General features: G+C 34.5%; 2 protein-coding genes across 3 annotated transcripts; both read right to left on the reverse strand.

The window, feature by feature from the left end:
* Positions 1-357: 357 nt before the first annotated feature.
* LOC107869823 (LRR receptor-like serine/threonine-protein kinase GSO1) lies at positions 358-4,243 on the reverse strand. Of its 2 annotated transcripts, XR_007049774.1 has the most exons (3): positions 3,215-4,243; positions 894-2,854; positions 358-805 (listed from the first exon to the last, which is right to left on the reverse strand). XR_007049774.1 is itself a non-coding variant. In XM_016716247.2 (2 exons), exons 1-2 carry the CDS (start codon positions 3,945-3,947, stop codon positions 2,256-2,258), a joined length of 1,332 nt encoding a protein of 443 aa, XP_016571733.2. In that variant the 5' UTR covers positions 3,948-4,243; the 3' UTR covers positions 358-2,255. The 2 variants fall into 2 exon arrangements, 1 of the variants encoding a protein (XP_016571733.2); XM_016716247.2 differs by having other exon boundaries at positions 358-2,854.
* Positions 4,244-10,176: 5,933 nt separating this feature from the next.
* LOC107869141 (receptor kinase-like protein Xa21) lies at positions 10,177-20,685 on the reverse strand. The gene is made up of 3 exons (XM_047403343.1): positions 20,480-20,685; positions 18,436-19,043; positions 10,177-10,412 (listed from the first exon to the last, which is right to left on the reverse strand). The coding sequence occupies exons 1-3, from the start codon at positions 20,683-20,685 to the stop codon at positions 10,177-10,179; spliced, it is 1,050 nt and encodes a 349-aa protein (XP_047259299.1).
* Positions 20,686-25,752: the final 5,067 nt, after the last annotated feature.

The following is a 25,752-nucleotide window of genomic DNA, read 5'->3' on the forward strand; positions in this document are numbered from 1 at the left end:
GTCGGTTGGGTTATGTTAAATGAATTGGTTGTTTTTAATGGGTCTAAAATATTTTGAAATTAGTATTGATTGATTTAAATTAATGTCGCGAACCTCTAATAAAAGGCCACTTGACAAAACTATTTTTGAAAACCCACCATTAAAAAGTAATGACATGGGTGAGCTGATTTTATAATGACGATGGTATGAATGAGCTGAACTTTTAACTAATGGCATAAATGAGCCATTTCTGATAGTTTAATTGCATATTTGAGCCTTTTTCCTTATTTTAATTAATGACGTGGACCTTTAATAAAAGGCGACGTGGCAAAGCTGTTTTTGAAAACCACCATTAAAAAATAATGGCATGGATGAGTCGATTTTGTAACGGCGGTGGCATGGATGAGCCAAATTTTTAACTGATGGCATAAATGAGTCATTTCTGGTAGTTCAATGGAATATTTGAGCGTTTTCTCTTATAAAAATGTTCAACATGCAAGAAGTTGAATCTTGATCTTCTCCAGCATCCATACAACATCTTTCATGTTAGTCCTTGTTGCCGGAGATTCAGCACAACAATCTAATCCTACTTTCATGATTGATGCCACAACATATAGCTCATTCTGTAAGTCTTTACCCATTGGTGTTACCAAATTCACATCTACAACGTCCATTGTTAGATCTGGAAGTGAATAAATCACCCATTGCTTCAAGTTAAGATCTTCCTCAAACTCATTAGGCTTTCTCCGGGTAAACGCTTCCAACAAAATGACCCCATAACTATTGATGTCACACTTTGTTGATACCAATCCATCCAGTCCATACTCTACAGTCAAACAATTCATTTAAAGATGCAATATACTTTCTAGGTGGGAAAAAAGGAAAGGAATAATCAACAAAACTAAGAGACATACCTGGCGCAATATACCCCAATGTTGCTAAGTTCTTATTGTACAAATCACCCTGATCTTCACCAAGCAGTTTTGAAATGCCAAAGACACTAAGGTGAGCAACCATATTCTCATCTAGCAAGACGTTTCTAAGCTTCAGATCTTAGTGGATCACAGGCGACGAGCACCCATGGTGAAGATATTCCAAAGCACATGCCACATCTATCATTTTGCTTAGTCTCTTCCTAGTATTGAGGAAGTAGTTGTGCAAATACAAATATTTTTCAAGACTCCCATTAGGCATATACTCGAGAACTAAAGCATTGAAATCAAGATTGGAACAACTAGTAATAACTTTTACGAGATTCCTATGGCGAAGGCCACACAAAACTTCACATTCCATATCAAAACTCTTGAATGCCTCATCCTATAACAGATTGAACACTTTAACTGCAACGACAATTCCACTTTTGAGAGTGCCTTTGTAAACAGAGCCAAAACTTCCGGAACTAATCAGATTACTCTCACTAAGATCATCCGTTGCTTGGAGCAGTTCATAGTATGAAATTCTTTCTTGTTTCTTTGAAGACAATGAATCAGCTTGTTGAGGAGCTCTTTTACCTCTTCAATACCTTATCCATACAAACACAAATATGATAGGAACAAATAAAATTGCAAGTCCTAGAAAAAGATATAGAACTAACAATTTTTTCCTGTTGGATTTGTGCTTTGATGAAATTGGGCATGATGGGACACTAAATCTTGAAGAACCACACAATGCTTCATTGTAGGTGAAAAGCTGACTCGAGAGGTTCTTGAAAGGATCCCCCGAGGGTATTTCACCATACAATTTGTTGACAGAAACATTGAAATACTTCAGGTTTTGAAGTTTCTCCAGAGACTTAGGAATGGTTCCAGATATATTGTTATGAGAAAGGTCTAGGAATTCCAAACTTACAATGTTGCTCATTGAGTCAGGTATAGAACCTTGCAACTTGTGTTTCAAAGAAAGGTGCACCAGAGTTTGTAATCCTCCAATTTCTCTTGGAATTCCATTTGATAATTGATTCATTGACAGATCTATCAGTGTCGCAGCCTTTAGATTTCCAATTTCCGGATGTAATGAACCAACCATGTTGTTTGACAATAAGTCAAGAACCACTAGATCTTGAAGGTTCCCTATGCTTTGTGGTATATTGGAACTAAATTTATTGGAACCCAGATATATCTCCCTAAGGGAAGTAACATTCCCTAAACAATTCGGAAGAGATCCTGAAATTTGATTTTGACCCAAGTAAATAGCACCCAAATGCTGCAATTTACATCTATGATCTCCAATAAATCCTGTAAATTTGTTGCTACTCAAGTTGCCAATTGATGTGGGAATCAATCCGACCAAGTTATTTCAGAAAGATCAAGGTCTAATAAGCTGCTTAAGTTCCCAACTTCATTTGGAATTCGCCCTTTGATTTTGCAATTGTTGGCATAAAAGTTTATAAGAGAGGTGGAAAGGTTTCCCGTGGAGGCTGGAAGCATACCGAATAGAGGGTTGAAAGATATATCAAGAAATGATAAATTTCTGCAATTGGTTAAGAAAGTCAGAAAGCTTAATGATGAGTCGCTGGTTAAATTGTTTTCCCTCATGTTTAGCATTTGTAGATGAGTCAAATATCCAAGTGAGTTGGGAATCAAGCCAGTGAGTTTGTTGTATGAAAGCTCTAGAATAGTAAGTTTTGAACATTTGGAGATGGAATGAGGAATAGTCCCAATAAGATTGGTAAAGGTCAGATAAAGTCTTTCAATGTTGGGTAAGATAGAACCAATGTTTGGTGGGAGGCTTCCTGATAGATTATTGTTTGCAAGAGAAACTCCTCTCAGCCCTGATATGTTGAAGATCTCCATATCAAGTGAACCACTAAAACTATTGGTCGAAAGATCAAGTTCCTCCAACTCAAGTAGATTGCTTATCTCTTTGGGTATTTCACCTGGAAACACATATAGTGTTACTAGTGAGTTTAAATAGTTGGTTGAATCTATTTTTGCTAAGATATGAGAATTGCGTCTTGATTAAGTTGTCAATCTCCCGTTGTAGAATCCACTACGATTTTAACATTTACATTGTTGGTCATACGAAAGTATTAAAAGGAAAAAGAAAAAAAAATATGTATAGAAGATAAATATATTTGAACAGAGCCATAATCTGGCTTCTCTCCATGTCTAATATCAGCAAACTTAGATACCTCAATTAAATCAATAACTGAAAGTATCCCTGCAGTTACTGTAAAATAAAATAAAATAAAATTCTGAAGCAATTAGATACCAGCACTCATAAGATAAAAACAAACCTGTTAAATCATTATATGATAAAGACAATATTTGAAGTTGTGAACAATTTGACAAGCTTGTAGGCATACGACCATGAAGCTTGTTATAAGACAGAAAAATCCCTTCGAGTTTTGGGAGACCATTGCATAAACCATTGGGAAAATATCCTGATAAGTTGCCTGTAAATGCAATGACTTCGATTCTTGAGATATTGAAAATTGTAAATGGTATAGAACCCGTTAGTTGATTAGCTTGTATGGATAGCACTTTCATATTGTGAAGATTGCCGATCCCTTCAGGAATGTTTCCTCGAAGTGAATTGAAAGATATTGCTAAAGTCTCCAACCTTGAGGCATTTGAGAGTGACAGAGGTATAGAGCCTATGAGATTGTTATCCCTCAAGTTTAATTCTCTAAGGTTTATAATACTTCCAATCACTTTTGGTATTTGACCCTCTATGGAATTGAATTTCAGATTTAAAATCTCAAGTTTGGAAATATTAGAAAATGAAGAAGGGATGGAACCAGTGAAACTATTATTTCCAAGATTTAGAACTTGAAGTTGGTATAAGAATCCAAACCAAGAGGGAACCGTCCCGCTGAAGGTGTTGAAACTTAAATCAAGAAACTTAAGTCGGCGCAAGTGTGCCATTTCTTGAGGTAAATTTCCATAAAGATTGTTGCTTCCCAAGTCAAGAGAAACAAGAAATGTGAGGTTCCCAAAATCACGAGGGATCCTGCCTGTAAGAGCCATGTTAGAAAGTTTCAAGGACCTCACTCGCTGATGGCGAGAACCACAAGTGACTCACACCGAATGGCAAACAGAAATAGCAGGAGACCAGCTTTCATCCAGGAAGTGAGAAGGATCTGAAATGATTTGTGATTTCAAAGAGAGAAGAGCTAATTGATCAATGGTATTGTTGGTTTGGTGAACCAACGATAACATAATGAAGCAACAAAAGTGTCAGCAAGAGTGTTAAGAGAAAAGAGGTGAAAGCTTTCTCCATAATTGCATAAATTGGTAGGAATATGGATATGGCTAGCAATAATGTGAGTTTGAGACTTTAAATAGCAGAGAGATCTGTTGCTCTTTCTTTTAGAATATCTTTTCATTCAAACATCTTTTTAAGGCAAAAGGAAAAGCTTTCCTTTCTTTGTCATCTCAAGAAAAAGAAAGTGTCTTTAATTTGTTAAAGTGACAGACCAATAAACAAATATAACTCGAAAAGGAATCTTCCACTAACCAAATGTAAGATGTTCGATAACAAAGAAAGAATGAATTCGATAAATATTTAACAAACAAAATTTTAAAATTTTGACAAATATTAAAAGTTGCTTTAAGGAATAATGCAATAATGCGTGTGATTTATTTTTTATTTTTCTCCAGCTTTTTTTATATATAACTCCTTATTAAATTGGGATTTCTATTTTTGGTAGGAAACTTATTAGTTGTTTCTATGTTTTTTCTAGCAAATAAATTACTTTTTTATGGTAAGTTCAACCTATTTTTGGTTGTAATAGCAACAATTTAAGGAGGAGTTGATGATTAATAAAATATGAAGCTTTACCAAAAAAGAAAAATAAACCTCTCTGCGTCTCTTCTCTTCTAACTCATCTCTATTTTCAACCGTTAAGCTCTTGGCTCTCCTTTCTATGTTATCTTAATAGTATTAAAATCAACAATTGGTATCTAGAGCTATTTTTCTTGAGAGACCTGTGAGTGAAGAGATGGATTTTGTAAATAGTTTATCACGAATAACTCCACTCATTTTTTATGGTGAAACTTATCAATTATGGGTTGTGAGTTTGAAAACTTGCTTGGAGGCTCTTCATCTATGGGAAACTATGAAAGCGGATTGTGAAATTAAACCTCTGCCAAATAATCCCACCATAGCCCAAATCAAGAGTCACAAGGAAAAGAAAACCACGAAGTCTAAGAAGAAGGTAACTTTGTTTGCTTCTGTTTCAACAACTATTTTTACAAGAATTATGTCTCTCACATCAACAACAGAAATTTGGGATTGTCTGAAAAAAGAATATGCTGGAGATTAACGAATCTATGCAATGCAAATACTGAATTTAATAAGAGAGTTCAAGTTGCAGAGAATGAAAGACTCTGAGATATTTAAAGAGTACTCGGACAAATTACTTGGCATTGTTAACAAGGTAAGATTACTAGGCACTGAATTTAAAGATTCAATAATTGTTGAAAAATATTCTTCTTATAGTGTCTAGATATAAAGCATGTATAACTTCCTTGGAAAATAAATAAAATATGTCCAAGATTACCATGGCATAGTTGTTATATTCTTTTCAAGCACTGGAATAAAGAAAACTTATGAGGCAAGATAGTATGGTTAAAGGAGCCTTAGGAGCCAACCAAAAAAACTCAAAGAAGGGATAAAAATTTTAAAAATATCCACCATGTGAGAATTGTGGAAAAATGGGTCATCCACCATACAGATGTTGAAAAACACCAGAAGCAAAGTGCAGCAAGTGCAATTAACTTGGCCTTGAAGCAGTGATTTCCAAAAGTAAATTTGAGAACTATGAAGTAGATGCACATGCGGTCAATGAAAAAGAAGAAGACCATTTTTTTGTTTCAACATGTATTTCATGTAAGGTTTCAACAAATTTTCAATTGATTGATAGCGGTTACACCAATCATATGACTTATTGCAAGAGTTAGTTTAAAGAATTAAAGCCTACTGAAATATCCAAAGTTAGGATCTGAAATGGTGACTAGGTTCTTGTTGAAGGAAAAGGAACTGTTGTCATCAAAATAAGTTCAGGTAATAAAGTAGTTTCAAATGTTCTTTATGTACCTGATATTTATCAAAACTTGTTGAGTATTTGTCAGTTAGTAGGAAAAGGATAAAAAGTATCCTTTCAAGATAAATATTGCTTCATCAATGATGGTGCTAGAAAAGAAGTTTTAAACATTAAGATGCGAGGTAAACATTTCTCATTTGATCCGATGGAAGATGTTTCTGTAGAACATGAAAAAGATAATTAGAAGGTGATCCTCTAATTGAAAAAGCACAAGAAATACGTGAACCTCTTAGATTTAAAGGAGATTTCAATGTTTCGAAAGGAGTTGAAGAAATGGAGGAGTTATTTATGTTTCAGAAAAATAAAACAGATGAAATTAAATTCAAGATGCAAACAAAGCAAGGGTTGCATTCAAGACGACAAGTGAATTTAGTTCACTACAAGCCAAAAGATAAATCTGTAGATTTATTTTCAAGGTCACTTTCTATGATAAAGTGTGGAGATTCCAAGACAGAAGACAAAAACTTTGCAGTTTCTAAAGAAAGGAGGCGTGGTAAATTGTTTTAAAGAATAATGCACGTGATTTATTTTTTATTTTTCTCCAACTTTTTTTTTACATACAACTTTTAGTTAAATTGGGATTTCTATTTTTGGTAGGAAACTGATTAGTTGTTTATGATATTTTTTATAGCAAATAGGTTGTTTTTTATGGTATGTTTAACCTATTTTTTGTTGCAATAGCGACCTTTTAAGGAGGAATTGATGATCAATAAAAAATGCAGCTTTACCAAAAAAAAAAAAACTTCTCTGCGTCTCTTCTCTTTGCTCTATTTTCAGCCGTTAAGTTCTTGACTCTCCTTGATATGTTATTTTAATAGTATTAAAACCAACAACAAAGACTAAAAATGTTTCCTTTTACAAACTTAAAGGATCAAAACTATTAAATACATGCTTAAGAGACCATTTTGAATCTACCATTAAACATACGACACCACTAGTATCATTTTTATCCTAACATTTATAACCACATGTAAGGATGCGATAACATAGCAAGAATAAATTGAATTAATATTACAATAATTTATAAGAAAGATGTTCATGTTTAAAATGTCTCTTCCTTGCTTAAAGTTACCAATAATTTAAATATTACAATAAATTTATAAGCAAGATGTTCACGTTTAAAATGTTTCTTTCTTTCATGAAGTGCCAATAATTTCCCTCATAGACCTTTATAGGGAACAGGAAATAAAGTTGTGGGCTCCAAAAAAAAATTACAAAAAAGGAAACTTAAGGGCCAGATATGAAACTTGGTTGGAGTATTATTTTTGTTTTACACCAGTGGACCACTTAATATTAAGACGCTGATTATTACATCAGAACAAATAGGGACTTAGTTTTGGCAAACCAAAACCTAACTAGTGTCAGCTATGGGTTCACCAGGATTTGTAACTTTTGATACAGAGTATAGATATATATCGAAAATGCTACTAACATATCAACAACTTTCATGTTTGAACCCATAATTTTGATATTTCAATGTATTCAATATTAAAAAAGCTACTAATATAACAGCCAATGTTATGTACCTTTATTCATTTTCCAGAAGAGAATATTACGGCTTCCGTAATATGTTGACACATCCAAGGACCATACAAACCCTGGATGTTACTTCGAGGTAATTACATAAACTAAATCAGCCAACATCATCTTTCACGGTAATATTAGGAATTTCCACATTCGTATCTGCTGTACGTGCACATTTTCCGGTATGAAGAAACAACAGGTTCGCCTGCTCTGGAATGTCAGAAGCATACGTAGGGCAATCTCTGTACGGTCCTCCTGGAACAAATAGGATCTAGAGCATAGTGTTGATGCAGTAGTTCCATTGAAAAATTTGTTCTAAAAACCAACACTTAACTAACAACTAATCCAAACCAGTTATAACTAACTGCACTGATCTAATATGGATTAGCATACCCACCACCCGCCGCCCCATCAAACTGGAAATTGGTAGACATCTAGTAATCCCACAGCCTTTGATGAACAAATCTGCAATTTGGGAATGAGTTTCCAAATATTGAGGTTGAATCAGCAGTTGTTTGATTTTCTCCCCGACGAAATGGAAATCTATGTCAATATATTAGTCCTCTCATGCAAAATAGGACTAGAGGCGATATGTATAGAAGCCTTGCTATCACAGTCCAAACTCCCCGTGGCCAAGAAAACACCCAATCCGGGAGGGCTTTTAACATATCTGAGATGGTTTAGTCAATTGCATAAACTGGCAAAGCACCTGTACTGCAAAAGAAATGTCAAAAGCATATTTAACTAACTGCCCATTGTCAGCTCTGTATGGCAGCGAAAAGGATTCGGTTTCTGACAACCTTCAAGTCAGATGATGAGCATAGAGAGCCAGCATAATGGGGAATGAAGAATGTCTGCAACCTCGAAAACACACACATGAACAAAGGAGTGGGAAAAAAGTACAACACGACAATTGAAATTATGACGAGAACACTTCTAGAGAAATTTCTAGTTTCACTACTAGATCAAGACCTCTACTTGCTTAGGAGATACCATGTTGAAATTTTGCAACCAACTCAACTTAAAGCTTCGTGTATTGAATCTAACAAACTTTATTTACGTCTTCAACAAGTGAAAATGCAAGGAAGCAAAGAAGGGAGAAAAGGGCAACTAACTATTTGGTTCTTTTGAAAAGATGAGGCAGCAAAATGGGGTTAAAATGGCTTTCATTGGATTGAGATGACTTTCAATAATTTATTAAGCATTGAGGGCTTTAAATTTGCAACTCCCCAGTTCACTTTCTCCTCCCTTGTTGCCACCTACCTACTTTTTCTTCTTCGGCACCATTTCCACTAGTGATAAGGATGAGAGAAAACATAGGGGAGAAGAGCTGCTTAAATAGAAAAGTGGTAGGGGAAACAAACTAAAGTACATTCAATGAAAGGAGAGTTTGACTTAACTGATGCAATTGTAGGGGCCACATGTGATGTAGCATTGTTATTTCCCTTTCTTGATTAAATAGGTTCTTAGTACATACAAGGTAAGATTCAATAAGTTCCCATCCATGCATCATCATATACTAGTCAAAGTGTATATTGATAAATAATTGGTAATAGTTCAGGTAAGAAACACAAACGGTTGTTAGTTAATGTATGAAACTCGAAATACGATAGTACTTTAGGTGTGTTTTTGACCATTATCACTTCTCACTTATTAGAAGACAAATATATAGAATGAGATATGTTATGAACCAATTGTCCCACATTGAAAAAATAGAGAAATGCTAAGGGGTTTATGGTCAAATGGGTTGTCCCTCCTATCAGGCTAGTCTTTTGGGTTGAGCTCTCTCATTTGGTTTATAACAGATATTCGCGAGCTGTTTAACTACACTTATTGTCCGGTTAAACTAACTTATATATAATTTTTAGATTACGTATGTGTTTAGTAAACATTAAACTTGCTTAATAGGTTAAACCAACCAACAGTCATTAAGTTGGACATCTCAAACTTAACACCGATGGCCTCTTTCGTACTCTTCCATAATGCACCTCCTCTACAACTCCCTTCAATTTCTCCGCCGCCTTTGGTGTGTTTCTCACATTGTTGAATGTGAGAATGGAATAGTTCATGAGAAATTACAGTCCTGCCTCGAATGAATCTTCTATCTCCATTCCGCTCTATTCCGGATAATTTATTATACTAAAGAATATTTGACCTTAAAGAAAAATAGGTAGTTCTGTAAAACTAGACAACCTCTAAATTTTACACAGAACATCTATGTTATCGACAGAGATAACAGTTGTAACCAAGAGTATTACAAACTGTAATGAATTTTCTTCCATTCAAATTATTCGATCGTCTTCTCCAACCAGATAACACATATAACAGAATGTACTTCATTTCCAAACACTACTGTTGACTTACACGAATCCACCGAAAGTCAAGAGCTCGGGTCCCTAGGTGTCATGGGGCTGGCTTGCCCCCACTCCACGAAAGTTGTATACAATTGAAGAGGGGGACATGGAACTCCAAAAATTCAAGTATATGGATCGTAAAATAGAATCCTCTGAACATATAATGGAAGACTATACATATTCCATGACCTATACAAAAGTTATGTTAACTTATCTAACAAAGAAGTTGGACTTGTCAAATCTCTTTCTTATGCATGGTAGTTGGCATTTTGTCTAGTCGGCATAGCCCCTGCACTTCTCTGGGAAGTTGTTGAGGAGAAGAATAAAAAGTATTATTCCCGCTAGAGGATCCTTGTTTAGCAAACAAGTCTGCCACACCATTAGCTTCTCGAAAGCAGTGTGATATTTCAAATTTCTAAGAATGTCAACGATGATTAGCGAATCCAGTTCCAAGTGAAGCTTAGTATATCCATTACTAGTGCACCATTTGAGACCGTAATTGGCAGCAACTGTTTCATACTCCATACATAGTCATGAACAGATTACATACTTAAATAAAACATCAAATTAAATAGCACAGTAATACATAGACAAATCTTCAATGTTCTTTTTCACTTCTAAAACTTGCGAATAACATTAGCTTGACCCGAAATGGAGGCCTTCAAAGTTATAGGACACACGCCATACAAGTTATCGGAGGCTTTTGAATGACATGACCAATTTATAATATATTGAGCAATGTGCATCGACCTCTTTTTGGAGCTTAAGTGTTAAAACAGAGAGAATCTAGTTAGTGTTTGCCTACAATGATTCTTTCTCTTGAAGTAAACAATGGTTCCTGCTCTGTTAAATACGTGTTCCCCTGCCAAAATATTAGATTTGTATTGGAACTGAAATCTAGGATATATGTATAGTAAACCTTGGATCACATTAAGATCCTGTTCTGATTTTTGAAAAGTTCCTCCCGTCTATATATGAAATGTATTCTGTATCCAATTTGCATACAATTTTTTTTTTTGAAACCAGCGACTTAATTATTATACTATGGGAAAAGGCTCAAATATGCATTCAACTATCATAAATGGCTCAGTTAAAAGTTTGGCTCATTCATGCCATCACTGTTACAAAATCGGCTCATCCATGGCATTAATTTTTAACGGTGGTTTTCAAAAATAGCTTTGCCACGTGGCCTTTTATTAAAGGTCCACGTCATTAATTAAAATAAGATAAAAGGCTCAAATATGGCACTGAACTATCAGAAATGACTCATTTATGCCATTAGTTAAAAATTCAGCTCATTTATGCCATCCTCATTATAAAATCAGCTCACCCATGTCGTTACTTTTTAATGGTGGGTTTTCAAAAATAGTTTTGCCATGTGACCTTTTATTAGAGGTCCGCGGCATTAATTAAAATAAACCAATATTAATTTCAAAATATCTTAGACCCATTAAAAACAACCGATTCATTTAACGTTACACGACCCACACCCATTAAAGTATTTTTTTTCCTACAACAACAACTATTTTTCTAATCAAAAAAAATAGTAATTAATGTATAACCTTTGGCAATTTGTAATTCATTCTAAATCATTATAAATGTTACGCTTAACAAAAACCTCAAGAATTCTATCCTATAGTAACTGATTAGTTTTAATTTCAGTGATTCCAATATATACTCTGAAGTTGCAAGAAAATAAGCCAATGAACGATTAGGGCAAGCAAAAAAAAGAAAGAGGCGTACCAATACAACTTCTCCATTCTCCCATCACGAATTAGGGGAGTATACATTATTGAAAAATCATTTCAGATAAATATCCTGGTACTAACTAATTTCAGATATTTTGAAATTAATATTGATTTCTTTTAATTAATGACGTGAACTTCTGATAAAAGACCACGTGGCAAAGCTATTTTTAAAAACCCATCATTAAAAAGTAATGACATGAGTAGGTTGATTTTATAACGGTGAAGGCATAAATGAGCCGAACTTTTAACTGATGGTATAAATGAGTCATTTATGATAGTTCAATGGCATATTTGAGCCTTTTTGCTTATTTTAATTAATGACATGGACCTCTAATAAAAGGTCACGTGGCAAAGTTATTTTTGAAAACCACCATTAAAAAGTAATGGCATGGATGAGCTGGTTTTGTAACGGCGATGACATGAGTGAGCTCAACTTTTAACTGATGGCATAAATGAGCCATTTCTAATAGTTCAATGGCATATTTGAACCTTTTCCCTTATACAATTGATCAACTCTTAAAATCTTTTGGTTGCAAATTGCCAGACGGAAGCTGACGCTGGTGGTACTAGCCTTGATTTCAGTGTAGTATCCTCATTTAGATTTTATGCTGGCACTAGACTATGTTCTTCTAGAACTAAAATTCAGTATCATGCCTTGTGTAATCTATTCCTCAAATATGTTGGAAATCTTAGTTATAGATACATGCAGATATCAAGATTGTTCTCAGGATGATAAGAAATGCCCATACGCCTCGTGTGGTATTCTGGACTCCTGTGTTGTTCCGGGGCATGCAAATCATGTGGAAATGAGTTTGCAAAAGTTGTGAGATGCAGTGACGACTTACACTTTTTTTGAATTATCCTGCTATGAGAAGTGTGAGATACCTTATGCGAAATGCAAATTTCACGAATTCTTTGAACAAATCACCAAATAGAAGTAACGCATAGTCTACTTTCCTTTGTTCAAACTTGTAAGATTTATATCAAATATTTAAATTTGTTTTTTGATGGTGTCACATAGAAAGACACATAATTGAAGATCATATCTATAGATGTTAGTTTTCCATCGCAGAAGGATTATAGGTTTGTGTAATAGTAACATATGTGTCAATGTCGTCGAAGCTACTAGCAAACACCTATACGCAGAGGCGAATCTAGGATTTCGAGGTTGCGAGTGCCATGTCAATTTTAACATTAAAGCTACTATTCAAAAAGGATAATTTTTATGGGCGTCCCATTGGAATTTGACTTATTAGTAAGAGATTTTTGAAGGAAAATTTCATTGAAACATTATCGAAGAACCTAATTTTTACGAATTCAACTGGAAATCAGTTAATTTTTTGCTTTACATTTTGCTATTTACACTGCCCCAAATAAGACAAATATTTTATCGATTTTATAGACTTTGGGTTTCGATTTGATTATTTATCTTTTTAATTTGTATAGACAAATAGATCAAATAATAAAAATGTAATTATTATTATTATAAATACTATCGAAAACAACTTTTTACTTCTCTGGAGGTAGTGTATGGACTGCATACATTTTACCCTCCTCAGACCCCACTATGTAAGAATACACTGGGTTTGTTGTCGTTGTTGTTGTTATTACTATAAATTGTGTAAACAAGAATTAAATTCAACTTATCAGTCAACGTGAAAGTACAAAATAGTTGCCAACATTCAATGGATATTTCCAATTCTATAGTTAAGAAATTATAACATCACGCCAACTAGCCAAGCATCATTATTATGATTTATGAGGAGAGGTTAACTATAAATTTGAAGGAAGAAGGAATCTTCAACTATGTTCCACACTTAAGTTAAAAATTCCTAAAAAAAGAATACCCAAAAAGAGTCAAATAGAGATAAAGTCAAGAGAAAAAAAACTTATAGAAAACAGAATAACGAACAAAAAGTAACAAAATACTGTTGGTGTCTGGACTTAAACTCTGATATACTACGTGAAATTTCAACGCATTTGCCACTGACACTACTTCCTCAACTACTGCACCGAGTGGCACTTAAATAATATACCAGTTTTATTCAATATATATATATACACACAATTATCCGATCGAAGTTTGCAGGTGTCATGCCACCCGTGAACCCCTGTAGATCTGCCCCTGCCTGTACGATATTTTAAAGAGAAAATAACACCACATACATATATAGTTGCAGAGCCAAAATTTTTATTTAGGAGTGTCAAAATGTAAAGAAGTAAATTCACAAAGAAGTAAAAGGGTATCAATATGTAAAATTGACCCATTTTGTAAACGATTACGCAATAGCCAAGGAGTACTATCCGTTGGGCTTGTAAATATCCCACTTGGTAATTAATAAAACTAGTATAGTACTCGCGCGAAGTGCAGAATTTTTATTATATTAAATAAATTAGAGTAAAGCATCTATCCTGAACTATGACCAAATTTGCTAATGCCATGGGGGTCTTATTACACCCCGAACTAAATTTTAGCATATTTTTATCAACCTTTTTAGTTGATGTGGCATCTTTTGTCAACCTTTTTAGCTGACGTGACACCTTTGACGTTGGTTTTTATAATTAAGGTGTCATGTCAGCACAAAGGGGTTACAAAAATACGTTAAATTTGAGTTCAGAGGGACAATAAGATCCTGATGAAGTCGGAGTGTGTCGCGAAAACTTTTGTCATAGTTCGAAAAGGTACTGGATAATTATCTAAATAAATGATCATTAATTGCATGATTTGTCCTTCAAATAGGTTGGTCTTAAACTATTTTTTCCCTATAAAATGAGCTGACCGGGGCATAACTTGTTTGATATATGATATGAAAATATAAACTTATGCCCCAAGAAAAATATGTTTGTGCTAAATCGCAAGTATGGCCACGTACTACAAAAAAGAAAAAACAAATTTATTGTTACCTCGTTGTCTGATAATCTAGCCTTTTAGGCATTTTTAGCCTTTCAAATTTGCTTTTCTTTATGATCTTTCATGCAAGGATATAATGCACATACAATCTCTTTCTCATATTCACCTTCAAAGGCATGACATAAATAATAGATAGTCAATTTTGTTACTCTACGATTGATTAGGGAGAGAGTATTATACTAACTGCCAGTATAGGTATGTTAATAGTATATTGGCTAATTCATTAAATGCGCCCATTTGCTTTTTACATAAGTAGTTGACTTGCATCTTATTTGTTAGCTACTTATACGTAAGGTTAAGGGGCAAGAGAAGTGCCTTTGCCCCTTATTTTAGAGTAGAGTGGGTGGTAACCCCACGACACTCAATTCTTTTATATATTTAACATTTGTTGTTGCGTCTGTTGAAGGTGATTGCACTGTCTTAATGACATGCAACATGCTATGATCTAGTGAAATCCATAAAAGTATAGATCAGTACAAAATAATTTGGTTAAAAAATTATATTACATTAATGCCCTTTTTGATCATTTACTTATAAAGATTCAAACAACCCTGTCATTTTATAAAATATAGTCACAAAGATTACCATTTATTTAAGACTTTTTACAGGATTTTTTTTTTTTTGAAATCTTATATATTCACAATCATTCTATCTTTGGGCTCTTTTCTATTTCCATTTGATGTAAGTCCACATAGTTTTTCCATAGATGAGACTTATTTTTAAAGGGTGCATCATCAGTGATTTGGAATGTAATTCAAAAATACGTTTCTTAATTACTTTGAGATAACCCCAACCTTTACAAATTAATGTGTTACATGTCATATGCTAATTTACCATCAAGTAGAAAGCTTATTGGCAAATCTGTTACAAAATAACGAAATCTATTACAAAATGAAGTAACTATGTTTTGAAAGAAAGTAAAACTTTACAATCAACTTAGAGTATCCCAACTCAATATTTAACATTGCAAAAATGCACAACCTATATCCTCCAGCGACCTCACCAAACCTAAGAGAATATTAAGAAAACTTAGCACTTTTTATAATGCAGTTTTAGCACACTTTCACCACAAATCAGCTCCACATTTCAGCACAATATACTTCATTACAAAATTGTAAATTCCAACAGATGTTCAGAACATCATGAGAAGAAATTGTCACATTCACATTTTTTGCATATTAAACACTCTAAACTTCATATTACAGAACTATAAATTTCACTAAAAAAATTCTCGGTACAAATTTAAGGTAACAACGATTACTGCAGGCAAATCCTCAGGGCCCTAGTATTCTACTTCCCATTGTGATAGAAGGAGATTTTCAAATAAAAGATGTGTAAATATGAAGTCTTGCTTATTAATGTGTAACTAAGAAATCTCGCTTATTGCTTTGGTAAAGATGCATAATGTTTTATCATCAATATAAGCTCTTATGCGATAAAAACTATGGGCTAATGCCAACTTCATCTAATAATGTATGAAGTTATGATTATCAAATATTAAGTGCCAAAAAATAGTGTAAGAAAGAATGAAAAGGGACAAAAACATTTCAAAAGTGACTAATGAAAATATAAATGCCCCTATTAGGCATCCTCTCTGCATTTCTATACCAAAACAATGTTAAAGTGATAGAATTAAGCAATTGCCGTGACATTTATCAGTTTGAAGAAACTGAGGGTGATAATTCCCCCCTCACCCTACTTCTACCGGGTGTTAGTCGTCACTATTAACCTTTTCGACGGAGGAGTTATATATATATATATATATATATATATATATATATACACATACATTTCTTTTGTCATTTTCATAACAAAATGGCCAAAATATAAACAAAGATACGGGTAAAATCATAAAAAAAAAAAAAACTTGGAGATGGTACCAACAATACATATTATAACGGATATTTATGGATCCAAGCCTTCACATTAGAACAATTTAAGCAAATTCCTTCTTAATAAAAAGTCCCAAAAAAGGTATTAAACGAAGTAATTCAAGAATAAGTGCGATAAATGATGGATCTTACCATGATCAGCATCCATCACTGTTAAGGCTTTATTCTCTCTAACCCGTGAATCACGCCAAAAGCGAATTGCACTTAAAATTCACATCAAAACCTCGTATAGCGGTACTATCTTCAAACAAAAGGTTGAAATGTAAGAGCAGAAAATTAAAAAGCAAGATATATTGCACACGCAAAATATAACCAACTAATAGAAACACTACATCAACAAATTTTAAACGGCTTCCTTGTAATTCCTCATGGAAAGTAGAGGGATTAAAAGAGAAGTCAAACTGGGAGTTTGTTCTCTGCCTATAATGAGAGATGAATCAAATTTCATTCAACTTTTTGTACGCTACTTTGTTGTTTCGAATAAATGGCTAATTACACCGACTTTTGCCTTAAACCAACTCTATTAACAGAGGTAATGCCCGCACAAAACCACCTCACCATATATAACATCAAGCTTATTGTACCAAATGATGCCTGAATTCTCCATATTCGGTGAAGATCAAATAATCAAGCAGATCACGGAAAAAATCTCGATGTAGAAGAAGGGTCTTTGGCCCTTCGCATCTACTATATTGAGAGACAGTGTTCACACATACAAGAAATTTCGTTGATGAAAGAATTGATCAAAAAAAAATTCTGAAATTATAATTTTTTTTTTTGGAAAGAAGTGGGTGCTACACTTGGGATAAGGCAAGTGCATGTGCATGAACAGTTTTAGTTTGAGGTAACCACTTTAAATTCAAATACAAAAGGTAACCACTTTGCTATGTTTTAGTTCTTTTTTTTCTATAATTATGTCCGATTATCTTGAGTTATATAGATTGGAACTTCTGCCACTTGGTGAATTTAGTTTGGTTTAATTTTTTCTTTTTAAAAAAATAACATGTATTTTGAAAAATGGTAATTTCAAGTAATAGATTTATTATGCAATGTACCATAAATATTTGTTTTATAATAAATAGTGTATGTTTTTTCCTTTGTAAGTTATAATTTATAAGAAGTGTAGTTACATAATACAAATTTAAAATAAATTTTGTTCTATCCAAAAAAGTATAGGAAGTTCGTATTTTCATAGTAATTTATTATTGTTTTTCTGTAAATGTTAACAATTAAAATCAACTAACATACCAACAATTTGAATTAAAACAATAAAATTATAAAGTAACTGAAAATTTGAATTTGAATTTTTAAAACCAACTAACATAACAAATATTTCCTAACTAATTAACTAAAAAGTACATGTGTCAATATAAAATGCTTCCACTTGGCTAAATATAGAGGTTTTGTCCTCTCCTTTTAATTATATATATATTCCTTTCATTGCCAAAAAAAAATAAAAAAAAATCATTCTTTACATCAATACATTTATTTAACAAACATTTGAAACAAAACAAGTTATTTGGAACAAGAGTCGCCAAGAGCATGTTCAACATGCGAGAAGTTGAATCGTGATCTTCTATAGTATCCCTACAACATCTTTCATGTTTTCCCATCTTGCTGGAGATTCAACACAACAATCTACTGCCACTTTCATGATTGATGCTACACAATCTAAATTCCTCTTCAAGTGATTATCCATCGGTGGAACCAAGTTGGAATCCACAACATCCATTACTGCATCAGGAAGTGAATAACTCACCCATTATTTCAAGCTAAGATCTCCCTGAAACCCACTAGGTTTTATCCTAGTAAACGTTTTCAGCAACATGATTCCATAACTATAGACATCACATTTAGTAGACACTAACCCATCTTGTCCATACTCTATAATCAGAGAATTAATTTAAAGATGTAACATGATAACTAGGTGGAAAAAAAAGAAAGGGAAAAGAAATGTTCAAAGCAAAATCAAGAGACGTACCTGGTGCAATATAACCCAATGTTGCTAGTGTTTTGGTGTATAAATCAAACTCATCTTCACCAAGCAGTTTTGAGATGCCAAAGTCGCTTAGGTGGGTAACCATATCCTCATCAAAGAAGACATTACTAGGATTTAGATCACAATAAATCCCAGGTGATGAGCACCCATGGTGAAGATATTCCAAAGAACATGCCACATCTATCATTATGCTTAGTCTTTGCCTGATGACGAGGAAGCAATTGTGCGAATACAAATACTTCTCAAGACTTCCATTAGGCATATACTTGAGCACTGTATCCTTGCAATCAAGATTGGAACAACTATTAATGACTTTAACGAGATTCCTATGGCGAAGGCTACGCAAAACTTCACATTCCGTATCAAAACTCTTCAATGCCGCATCTAGTTGCAGGTTAAACACTTTAACTGCGATGGTTGTTCCACTTCTGAGAACACCTTTGTAAACAGAGCCGAAACTTCCAGAACCAATCAAATTACTATCACTAAGCACATTAGTTGCTCGGAGAAGTTCATAGTATGAAATCCTTTCTCTTGCTACAGTAGACAATGAATCTGCTTGCGGAGGAGCACTTTTACCTCTTCTATACCTTATTCATAGGAGCACAAAGGTCATAGGAACAAATACAACTATAATTGCGAGCAAAAGAAAAAGAACTAGCAATTTTTTCCTATTTGATTTGTGCTTTGATGAAGTGGGGCATGGCGGGACACTAAATCTTAAAGAACCACACAATGCTTCATTATAGATGAAAAACTAACTCGAGAGATTCTTGAAAGGACCTCCCGAGGGTATTTCACCATACAATTTGTTGAAAGAAACATTGAAATACATTGTGAAGTTTCTCCAAAGACTTAGGAATGATTCCAGATATATTGTTATGAGAAAGGTCTAGGAATTCTAAGCCTACCATGTTGCTCACTGAGTCAGGTCTAGCTCCATGCAACTTGTTGTGTCTCAAAGAAAGGTGTACCAGATTTTGTAATCCTCCAATTTCTCTTGGAATTCATTTGAAATTGATTCATTGACAGATCTATGAGTGTCGCAGCCTTTAGATTTCCTATTTCTAGAGGTAAAAAACCTACCATGTTGTTTGATGATAAGTCAAGAACCACTAGATCTTGAAGGTTCCCTAATCTTGGTGGTATATTGTAACTCAATTTGTTGGAACCCAGATGTATCTCCCTAAGGGAAGTAATATTCTCTAAACAATAAGGAAAAGATCCTGAAAATTGATTTTGACCCAAGTTAATATCACCCAAATGCTGCAATTTACATATATGATCTCCATTAAATCTTGTAATTTTGTTGCTAGTCAAGTTGAACCGCTGAAGGTTTCTCAAGTTTCCAATTTATGTGGGAATCGATCCAACCAAGTTGTTTCTGGAAAGATAAAGGTCTAATAAGATGCTTAAATTCCCAACTTCATTTGGAATTCGCCCTTGGATTTTACAACTGTTGGCGACAAATGTTATAAAAGATGTGGAAAGGTTCCTCTCGGAGATAGGAAGCACGCCATTTAAAAGACTCAAATATAGTGGGCCCTACTGATTTCTCGATTCTACTGTTTGCCTATCTGTGGAAGAAGTGAGTAAATGCAGTTCGCAGAAGAGAAAGCTGAACACAGTGTTTTTACATGAAAAACAGCCGGCTCAAGAAAGGTGTAAAAAACCATGACCTGTACCTCTACAGGATTTAACCCAAAATTCACTAAAACTCTTGAACCTCAACAATCAAACAATTACAAGGCTTCTTGTAGCTTAGGGATTAAAACTTCTAATTCCTATCACTACAAAAACACAAATCTCACCCAAGATAAGTGTTCCCAAATCTTCGAGTTCCCCAACTTGAAGATATGTACTTCTATCTTAGTTTATAGATCACTAAGTACAAGAACTATGACACGTTACAATTAAAATAACCTACCTCTTACAACTGATCTACGACTTAAGAAGTATAGATTAGGTTCTCTTTCAACTGGATGAACTTGTTTGCTTGATTGTTGATTGTATATTTTGTGCACACCGTGCTTTGATCTTTTTCCTTGTATTTATAGCAACCCTAATTGAAACCTTCAGTTGATCTCCTTTCCTTACTTGAATTGGATTGCCTTTTCCGTCTTTTAATTTCTGTTGCCTTTCCTTGTTTCCTAGTTTAAATTGGACTGCCTTGATGTCCTTCCTATCTTGACTTGGATTGCCTTCACTCTTTTGGATTTGAACTTGTTTCATCCTGTCCTCCTTGTAGGATGTTCATGCTAATCAGTCGACAGTAGTAGATTCACTTGTGTGGAACATGTTGCATGGAACATGTTTTTGAACCTATTTCATTCACTGTTTTCATCATCAAAACTTTATTTTTCTTTTTCTAACAAATTCCCCCTTTTTGATGATGACAAATTCAACACCTCAGCATCCTTTAGTCAACCCTGACATACTCAGTAAAGAACTATAACTAGAAGATCACAAAGAATGAAATATGGTTAGTCATTGAGTTATAAGTGGTGCATAGTCTATTCTTCCCCCTTTTGACATCATTGAAAAGCTGATTCAACAAGTGAAAAATCGTTTAATAATTCATGGACATTGAGTCAATCACTAAGACAATCAAAATTTAGAATAATAGAACATGAATACAACAAGATAAAGCAGGAGCAGAACATGTGAAAACAAATAAGACCATTTCATTCATGATGTGACTTATATTAACCAGCAGCACCCTAATAGAAAATAAGTCATTTAAGGAAAGGAACAAAAAGTTGGTCTTGGATATCAGAAACTAGGGCTAAAGGGATGAAAAAAAGGGAATTAGAGAGGTGAGTTTCCTAATCACATCAGCATTTTCAGCTCTTTCTCTTTCTAGTGAGGTTAGGGAAGAAATTTGAGCTTGAAGAATCCCTCGTTCCTCTTCACGAGCATCTTGTGTTGTCTCCAATGCAACTTATGCATCTTTGACCTCACCCTGTTTATCAGCCAGTGCATTCCTTATTCTCTGCATGGTATTATCCATATTCCTCATGAAACCAGGTAGCATCATATGATTCACACTTCCTATGATATCTTTCACAGTCTGTGAAGACCATACTTGAACTGGTACCCTAAACTCCTCAAGGATAGGGGTAAGCCAGAATTCATAAGGAAGTGCATGCCCATTTTTCTCCTTAATGATCACCCTTTGCATGTGCTTCAGAATAAGTCTAGATAGATCAATTCTTACTTCAGTATACAACAATTCCATGAGAGTGAGATCCAAGAAACTAGCCACATTCCTTCTCTCTTTCCTAGGAATGATCATCTTATGTACTACATCAAAATAGATCTGATGGAGGGGGACATCTCTTTCTTAAAAACCCTTAGATGATGAATCATATGAGGATTCCCTGAGAAATTTCTACAAATTTCAAGAGTAGAAATAAGGTTGTCCAGGGGTGGCCAATTTTCCTTGATATAGTGACCCTAACCCCCTGAAGAAATGTGTAGAATCCTAGCAATATCAGCAATGTAAAGGTTCACAGTAACCTTTCTCACAGTAGTAGAAAATAACTCACCTATGCCCATCCCATTTGTATAAAACTCATAGACTTCAGGTTTGCCAAATTTCCTCTGAATATCTCCCTGAAGAACAATAGAGACCATCCTTGGAACTCCAGTTTTCTCATCAGAGTTTGCATGTCAGCTCCTCCAAACCCACTGATAACTCTCCCTCTAGTTAATTGGCATTTTTAGAAGTAAAGATTATATGCCTCAAGAGTGTTTTGATGAGAAGATGGTGCAGGACTTTCATAGTCAGAGTCTAACTCAGCAGTGGTGTCTGGATGGTACTCAGAGAGGGAATAGGTTTCCTAACATGTTTCTTAGATCTGGAAGAGGCTTTAGAAGGTGAAGCTTTTGAGGATGTAGGAGACTTGACCTTTGGAGTGGACTTAGAGATGAACTTCTTGGGTGCAGATTTTTGAGAGGTTTTGTGAGATGGAAAGACTTTGGTAGTTTTAGCCATGATAGTCTTAGTCTTAGACTTTGGTAGACTTTAGGGATGATGCACGAGGAGGTGAGGGATCAGAGATGACAACCCATTTCATTTTGCTTGCTTGAAGTGCTTCAGTCAAGGAAGCATTTTCACGCTTCTTCTTTCCTCTAGTGTGACGAGTTCAAAGTGCAGAGATAGTTAGAGAGGGTTTCCAAGGAACTACGTTATCAACAAAAATAGATGAGGGTTTTCTCTGTGGTTGAGATTTGGATTTTCTAGGAATCAAGTCTTCTATGGGAAAGTCATCTCTGTCACTAGGGTTTTCATCAATTTCAACAATGTCGAGTGGGATGGGTGGAGGAAGGAGAAGGGGTTTCATGAAGGATGAAAAAAGTGAAGGAATTTTGGAGAAAGTATTTTGAAAATGACGGAATGCGGCGAAGTTGGTCAATTCGTGGGAGATTTGCGGAGGGATGATGGAAGGTAAAGTGATGTTTGGGTGAAGGATAATGGATTTTATAAGGTTCTTGGTAGGTTTTTAGATGATAAAGATGAAGATGATGAAGGAGAGGCCATAATGGAACAAGATATTTTTCTTGATTTAGAGAATGGAGTTAAGATAGACTCAAGAAGCTTATTTAAAGGAAAACTTTAAAGGAAGTTGAAGAGGCGGATAACTGTATGTGGCAGAGGAGTAATGATTGAGAAGTCTGAACTGATGGAAAAGGAAGGAGCAACTTTTAAAATGGAGCAGATCCCTTGATTTTTGGCGGTTTAAATGGAACTGAAGGGACCATGTAAACAACTTGTTTCTTAGTAAGGTATTGTAAGATAAATTTAGTCATACCTAAAAGAAATGGTTACAATTGCCTCAATGGTCCAGCTTTTCTACAAAATCAACATAATCATGAGTCAACATATTCTAATTTTTGGACTTAGGATACATTTTTAATGTGTGAGACTAAATTAATCAACATTCACTTATAAAAAAATCTATTCTAATCAAGCATTGAGGGAGACTTATGGAAGTTTAATCATCCCCAAGGCTAACCTATTTTTTTCAAAATGTACTCTACTCAAAGCATTAGTGAAGATGTCAGCAATTTGTTCTTCAGTAGAACAAAATATGATTGATATAAGACCTTTTTCAACAGTCTCTTAGAAAGTGATGTCTAATATCAATATGCTTAGTTCTTTTATGTTGAACAGGATTTTTGGCTATGTTTATGGCGCTTGTGTTATCACAAAAAATGGGGACACACCCTACATTAATACCAAAGTCCTTAAGTTGTTGCTTAATTCATAGCAATTGAACAGAACAGGAACCTGCAACAACATATTCAGCTTCAGCAGTTGACAAGGCTACTGAATTTTGCTTCTTAGTGGACCATATAATCAAACATGTTCTGAGAAAGTGTGCCATGCCAGTAGTACTTTTCCTGTCCACCAAGTAACCTGCATAATCAGCATCTGAGTATCCCACCAAACTAAAGTTACCACCTTTAGGGTACCACAATCTAAGATCAGTGGTTCCTTTCAAGTATCTAAGAATTATTTTCACAGATTTTAAATGAAACTCTTTTGGTTTTGCTTGGAATCTAGCACACAGTCCTACACTGAGCACAATATCAGGTCTGCTTGCTGTGAGATATAATAATGAGCCAATCATTCCTCTATATAATTTTTACTCAACATATGATCCTGCTTCATCTATGTCTAATTTTGTGGCAGTGGCAATAGGAGTGCTGATCTCTTTTGCTTCCTCCATGGAGAACCTTTTAAGAAGCTCTTTAGCATACTTTTTTTTTGGTGAATCATTGTCCCAAAGGCTGAATGCTTTATTTGTAAATCCAAGAAGTAATTCAGCTCCCCCATCATGCTCATCTCAAATTCATTACTCATGAGTTTGGCAAATTCATAGGTCATACTCATATTTGTTGACACAAAAATAATATCATCCACATATATCTATACAATCAACAAATCCTTCCCATTTGATTTCAAGAAAAGAGTGTTGTCAATTTTACCTCTAGTATGACCATGTTCCAACAGGAATTTTAACAGTCTTTAATGCCAAGTTCTTGGAGCTTGTTTCAATCCATACAAGGCTTTGTCTAATCTGTATACATAATCAGGAAACTCCTTGCTTTCAAAACCTGGAGGTTGTTTAACATACACCCCCTCCTTGAGAATGCTATTTAGGAATGCACTCTTCACATCCATATGATAAAGGATAAACTCCATGTAGGCAGCAAAAGAAACAAGTAGTCTTATAGATTTAAGTCTAGCTACAGGTGCAAAAGTCTTATCAAAGTCAATTCTTTCTTCCTGATTATATCCCTGGACCACCAATCTTGCCTTATTTCTTGTGACTGTTCCATGCTTATCAAATTTGTTTCTTTAAACCCACTTAGTCCCAATTACTGATCTATCTTTTGAGAGAGGAACTAAGTGTTATATTTTTCTTCTCTCAAACTGATTCAACTCTTTCTGCATGGCGATGATCCAGTCAGTATCAAGCAATACTTCAGTTACCTTCTTAGGTTCAATTTCTGATAGAAATACCTTAAAGTCACACATATTTCTCAATCCAGACCTTGTGGTAATCCCAGATATAATATCAGTAAGTACATTCTCAATAGGGTGTGATCCTTGATACTTGTATCCTTTTGGGATCAACCCTAGTGAGCTTATAGGATTACTGCTGATGTTCTGAATGGAGTTATTTTGAGGTTCATCTCCCCCTATCATTGTGACTTCAGCTTCAGTTCCCCCTGTCAAGGTGTCTCCATGTTTGATAGCTCCAGTGGATAAATTGGGTGACATTTCCTGTTCCTCAGTGTCACTTCCTTCCTGCAGGTTAGTCTTAACACAGGATTCATCACAGATTACATGCATTCTTTCTTCAACACAGTTAGTTCGTTTGTTTAAAACCCTATAAACTTTACTATTAAGTAAGTATCCTAGAAAGATTCCCTCATCACTTTTAGCATCAAAGTTTCCCAAATTATCCTTTCCATTATTGTGAATAAAACATTTACAACCAAAAGTTCTAACGTGAGAAATATTTGGCTTTCTTCCCCTTAGTAATTCATAGGGAGTTTTATCTAACATAAGCCTGATCATGCATCTATTTATGATGTATGCAGTAGTACTCATTGCCTCATCCTATAGGTTTTGAGCAATGTCAACTGCAGGCATCATTGTCCTAGCCATGTCTTCCAGGGTTCTATTTTTCCTTTCCACCACTCCATTTTGTTGTGGATTTCTGGGAGCTGAGAAGTTATGATCTACACCATTTGCTGAACAAAATTCTAAGAATTTTACATTCT

Source organism: Capsicum annuum, unplaced genomic scaffold (assembly GCF_002878395.1).
Source record: "Capsicum annuum cultivar UCD-10X-F1 unplaced genomic scaffold, UCD10Xv1.1 ctg3914, whole genome shotgun sequence".
NCBI lineage: Eukaryota > Viridiplantae > Streptophyta > Magnoliopsida > Solanales > Solanaceae > Capsicum > Capsicum annuum.